The sequence below is a fragment of the Monoraphidium neglectum genome (assembly GCF_000611645.1).
Source record: "Monoraphidium neglectum strain SAG 48.87 unplaced genomic scaffold scaffold02366, whole genome shotgun sequence".
NCBI lineage: Eukaryota > Viridiplantae > Chlorophyta > Chlorophyceae > Sphaeropleales > Selenastraceae > Monoraphidium > Monoraphidium neglectum.
In genome coordinates this window covers 3049-7987 of record NW_014011262.1, presented here as the reverse complement: position 1 = coordinate 7987, position 4939 = coordinate 3049, and the positions used below count along the sequence as shown (strand labels likewise).

Here is a 4939-nt window from a genome sequence, read left to right as displayed (position 1 = left end):
GGGCTGGCGCATCTGACATCATATCGCATGCGGGAAGTGGTACCAAAGTTTGGGAGGGCTCAGCGCTGCGCAAACGGTAGTCACAGCGGCGTGTGAAATTGCGGTCAATTTCGGGTCAAGCATGACACAGACATACGACATTGCATTGGGGCTGTCTACCGTATCTAGGGGTGTGTGGCGGCAATTATATGCCCGTCGCATGGAGAGCTACCACCTAAAGTTGAAATTTTCAAGCGCTGGGCTTGTGTTGCCACGCAGTTCAGGCGGTTGGAAATGCGCGGTTGGGCTCTATTACACCGGCTTTTGTCAAGAGCGGCCCTCTGCGTGATGACCCCGGTATCACCATTGGATCCACAACCAACAGATAGTGAACTACATAGCGCGAACCAGGTATCCGCTGACTTCTCTATCGGCGACTTTCGGTGATGCATCACCCGACCATTTCGAAGCCAACCCAGCCACCCCAAACGAATCACAGCCTTAGCCCTATCCCGACCATACCCATTCTTCATTTAGTTCAGCCAGCTTCAAGGACGGTGGACAACAACTTGTTGGCCATGGCTGGACACGTGGACCACGTAGCCTGGTTACTGCACATGCGTCCTCTTCTTATGGCTCCCTGCACTTGAAAGACTGTCATACAAGGCAGCCCGCCCGGGGGCACCCGGCAGCATGATCTGCCAACGGCGTACCGGTATGCTCCTGGCCCTCTGGGCGGCCCTGGCGGGCATCAGCATGAATGCCGCTCTCGCCCAGGACTGGCAGGCAGCGCTGCACCAGTTTTCACACCAGGACGACCTGCCGCAGCAGCGCGCCGCGCTGCTGACGCTGCTCGACGCCACCGGCGCGTCGTCCAAGCTCCATGCAACGCAGCAGGCTCAGGTCGTCGGCAGCCCCGGCCTGTTCGCATGGGCGACCCCGAACACGTCCTACTGCACCTGGTGGGGCGTCAACTGCTGCAGCGCGACGCTCACGGCGTCGCTGCAGCTGTGCTTGCAGGGCACCAACTCGGTCAGCGGGCTGCATGTCGTGGCAGTCAATCTGACGGGGCAGCTTCCCGACGTGTTCGAGGACCTTCCCGACCTGCAGCTGCTCGCCATCGCCTACAACAGAGGTGGGCCGAAACTTGCGCGCATGTGCGCGGGCATGCGGGCCCGGAGGTTGGAGGGTGAGCTGTCAGCCACGGCTGCATGTCGCCAGCGCGCCGAAAGCACGCGAGCCCTGCGCGGCCCGGCCCCCAAAGCTTGCGCGCATGCGTGCGCATGCGGCCGCCGTCCCCGCAGGACTGGTCGGGCCGCTGCCCCCGAGCATCGGAAAGTTGCAAAACCTGTGGTCTATAGATGCCACTGGGACCAGCCTGACATGCAGCGGCGTGGCCCCATTTGACGAGCCGCGGACGCCGCCCCGCGCGGCCGCCGCGGCCGCGGCGGGCGGCGCGGCGTGCCCGCTGCCGGGGTGGCTGATGTTCACTGATGATTACTACTTCCAGCCCAACATGCTCGAGTGCCCGGGCATCACATTTACGTGGGTGGGACAGCGGGCTGGGCCGCGTGTGCCGCCGGGGGCCAGGGCGCGAACACGGCGGCAGGGCGCGGCGAGGGGATCCCCAGTCAAATCGCAAGTGCGGTTTGCGGCCGCGCGCAGCTGCCCCTGCAAGGCGCGCGCCGCCTGCGCGGCGGCCGCGCCCGCGCGATGCCCAACGCATGCCGGCCGCGCCACCTGTCCCCCTTCAGGACCCCGAGGGACCGGGCTGACCTCCTGCAGCGCGCGTACGTGGGGGCGAGCAGTCCTGAGGTTTACCTGGAGAGCTTCTATTACGAAAACAGCCCAAAGGTGGGGTGAAAGGGGTGCGAGCAGCAGCAGCAGCAGCAGCAACAGCAGCTGGTGCTCCGGCATGCCACAGGTCGGCGCCGTCGGACTGCAAAAACGCACTTCCAGCTGCTCAAGCTGCTGCTGTCCCAAGTGGTGGCCATGAATCGGCCCACGCCCTTGGGGGGGCGCGCCGTGCACAGCGGCGCACAGCGGGGCCTCTGCTGGCGAGGGTCAGGGCGGGCTGCGGCGTTTTGCAGGGGTTGCAATGCGGCGCCTGTTTCTCAATTAGGGGAGCTCGCCGAAGCCGCGAGGCGCCGGGCCGGGCGGCTGGCTGGGCCGGGGCGCGCTGGTGCCGCGGTTTTTGGAAGGGTTGGCGCCGGGGCCCTGAGCCGGTCGTCCGCGCCTGCGGCGAAACCTGAATCACTGCAGGGCAACTTTTGCGGCAGCGCCGACATGGGATCTGGAAAGCTCGCCATGCCGGACGCGTCGGTCGGCCTGCCGGTGCGTGGCTGGCCGCACGGCCGCGCACGCTGCAACCGGCCCCCGCAGGAGGGGGCGGGGGCCGCCCGGCCAGAGGTCGAAGGGGCGTGCTCTGGGCGTGTGGCATCAACAGCGCGAGACGCGATCGGCAGGGGCCGCAGCGCGGCCGCCCCGACCCCGCGCCCTCCGCGCTCCTCTGCCGGACGCACCCATTCGCCCGCCCGCGCCGCCTGCGCGCGGGCCCCGCCCGCGCGCCTCTCCGCCGACCTCAACCCTCTCAGATCGTGGTGCTGGTGATATTGGTGCCTTTCCTGGCGGTTTCTGTTGGCCTTGTGCTGCTGTCAGTGGCTCTGATGAGGTACCTGCGATACCTGAAGCGGTCTCACGATGCCATACATTTGACGGTGCGGGGGAGGCAGGGGGCGACGCGTCGTCAATGCGTGCGATCGCGCATTGGTGTCACGATGTGTGCGCATGTGTTCGGTTTGTGTGTGCGTATTAAGCTTTCGCGGACAGGTGACACAATTTTGGCACGAGGGAGGATGCTTGCGAGATTGTGTGCACGTGGGCATGTGCGTGTGTGGGTGTGCGTGCGCGTGTGCGTGTGCAAGTGAGAGTGCGTGAGATTCTGCAAGCACGCAGGGCGCGCGTGGTGCGCCCGGACGCGACGCCTGCAAACACGCAGCTTCCGCGCACGCTCGCCAGCCTGGCGCCCGCTCGGCGGCTTGGACCGAGGCTTGGTGTTCGGCCACTCGAACAACCTCCCTTTGCCGCGTCGGTTTCTTGGACCCTCCACCGCCTGGCCGCCGCGGGAGACAAAACCATCGCCCGTCACCGCGCCGCCGCCACCTTGCCCCCCGCGCCGACCCCCCGCAGGAGGGCTGGAAGCGCCGCAACCCGCCGGGGCTCATCAGCGACGGCAACGACCGGGTGCTTCGCGAGGTGGGGGGAGTGGCCAGACAGGGTTGAGGGATTTTGAGATTGTGTTGGTGACCGGGTTGAGTGTGGTGCAGTGGGGTGACAGGGCTGGGGTTTGGGAGGGGGGCGTGCGGGTTGCGGTCCCAGGGACCGCTGACCGGGCCCGCTTTGGGGCCGAGCCATGGGTGGCCGCCCGGCCGAGGGTGCTGAGTGTCGGGCGCGGCTACCACAAGCGGCGTGCGTACGTGCGCGCGCGCGGCCGGCGGTCGGAATGGTGGCGGTCGCCCCGCCTGCAGCGGTGAGCATAGGGCCCGCGCGGCCGCACAAAGCCCGGCGACTCGCCGGGCCCGCCGCAGCTTCGCGCAACGCGATCCGGCGCGTCGTCGTCGTGCGCGGCCCGCCCTGCCAGGTGACGATCGTGATCACGGACGTAGAGGGGTCTACCGAGCTGTGGGAGTGGGACGGCGGCGTCATGGACGCGGCCCAGGAGATCCACGACAGCCTCATGAGGGACCTCATCAGCAAGTGGGTCACCGCACACTCAGGGTCTAGGGTTGGGCTTTCGAAGGGGCGCCGTCGGATCGAAAAATCAGAGTCCGGCGATGCCCCCCACGAAACGGCCGGTCGCGCCCCCAAGGGCGCGGCGGCGTCCCGGGCGCGTGCTGGGCTTGCGTGCCCCACCTGACGGTTCGGCCCCTCCATGAATGGCTGTCCCTTGCGGCGCTCCTCCGCCGCCCTCTTTGCACTGCCTCTGCCTTCTTGAGCTCATCACTCGGGCCCGCGTCATCCATTTCCCTGTCCTCATGCATGATTTGACCACACACCATGCGATTGGCTGAGTTTGGCAACGTAACCGCCCATCGGCAGGTACTGCGGGTTTGAGGTCACCACTGAGGGAGACTCCTTCACAGTCGCGTTCCACGACGCCTTTGACGCGGTCTCTTGGGCACTCGCGATGCAGCAGGTGAGCATCTGGCCGGGCATGAGGCGTGTTTTTCAAGGGGGGAAGGACCCCCGAATTATTCGCATCCGCACACGGCTGCATTCGAGCTCCACACGCGCGCATACACACACAGACACGTGTGCACACACACACACACGCGCACACACACACACACACACACACACACACACACACCAAAAGTACACACGCACGTGCATCGAATTCCCCCCACCCAACGTAGCACCACAATATCCGCATCTTGCCGTCGCGCAGAGCACACCTACACGCACCCTACGCGTCCCCATGCACCCACGATGCGTCCCGAAGCACGCGCCATCGCATGGCCCCCGACCACTCTTAGGCAATGCTGGAGGCTGACTGGCCCGAGGCGCTGCTGTCACATGAGAAGGCGGCGGTTGTGCTGTCCGACCTGTCGGACAGCAGCCGCCCGGGGACGCTGCTCTTCAGGGGGCTGCGCGTGCGAGTCGCGGTCAGCACGGGTGCGCGTGTGGGGGCAGGGAGCTCGTCTGTGTGCGCACAGAGGCATGTGCGGATGGGCAAGGGCCGGGGCTTTCTTGCTGACGCAGGAGTGGTGCGTCATGCGTCCTGAGGCCTGGGACACCATACGAGTTGCAGCGCCCGACAATGCTTGCAAGCGCGCACCGACACACACACACACACACACACACACACACACACACACGCACGCACGCACGCGCACACACACACACACACACACACACGCACGCACGCACGCGCACACACACACACACACACACACACACA

General features: G+C 66.2%; 1 protein-coding gene across 1 annotated transcript in view; it reads left to right on the top strand.

Annotated features, from left to right (window-relative positions):
* Positions 1-696: 696 nt before the first annotated feature.
* The window catches only part of MNEG_10556 (adenylate cyclase), a gene marked incomplete at both ends in the record, with an annotated part of 7188 nt that continues 2945 nt past the window's right edge, over positions 697-4939 (top strand). Inside the window, 9 exons of the mRNA XM_014040972.1 lie at positions 697-1114; positions 1284-1524; positions 1734-1833; positions 2242-2313; positions 2574-2696; positions 3169-3234; positions 3620-3735; positions 4078-4174; positions 4515-4653. Of these exons, the coding sequence (XP_013896426.1) occupies positions 697-1114; positions 1284-1524; positions 1734-1833; positions 2242-2313; positions 2574-2696; positions 3169-3234; positions 3620-3735; positions 4078-4174; positions 4515-4653 (1372 nt within the window). The remainder of the gene's footprint in view (positions 1115-1283; positions 1525-1733; positions 1834-2241; positions 2314-2573; positions 2697-3168; positions 3235-3619; positions 3736-4077; positions 4175-4514; positions 4654-4939) is intronic.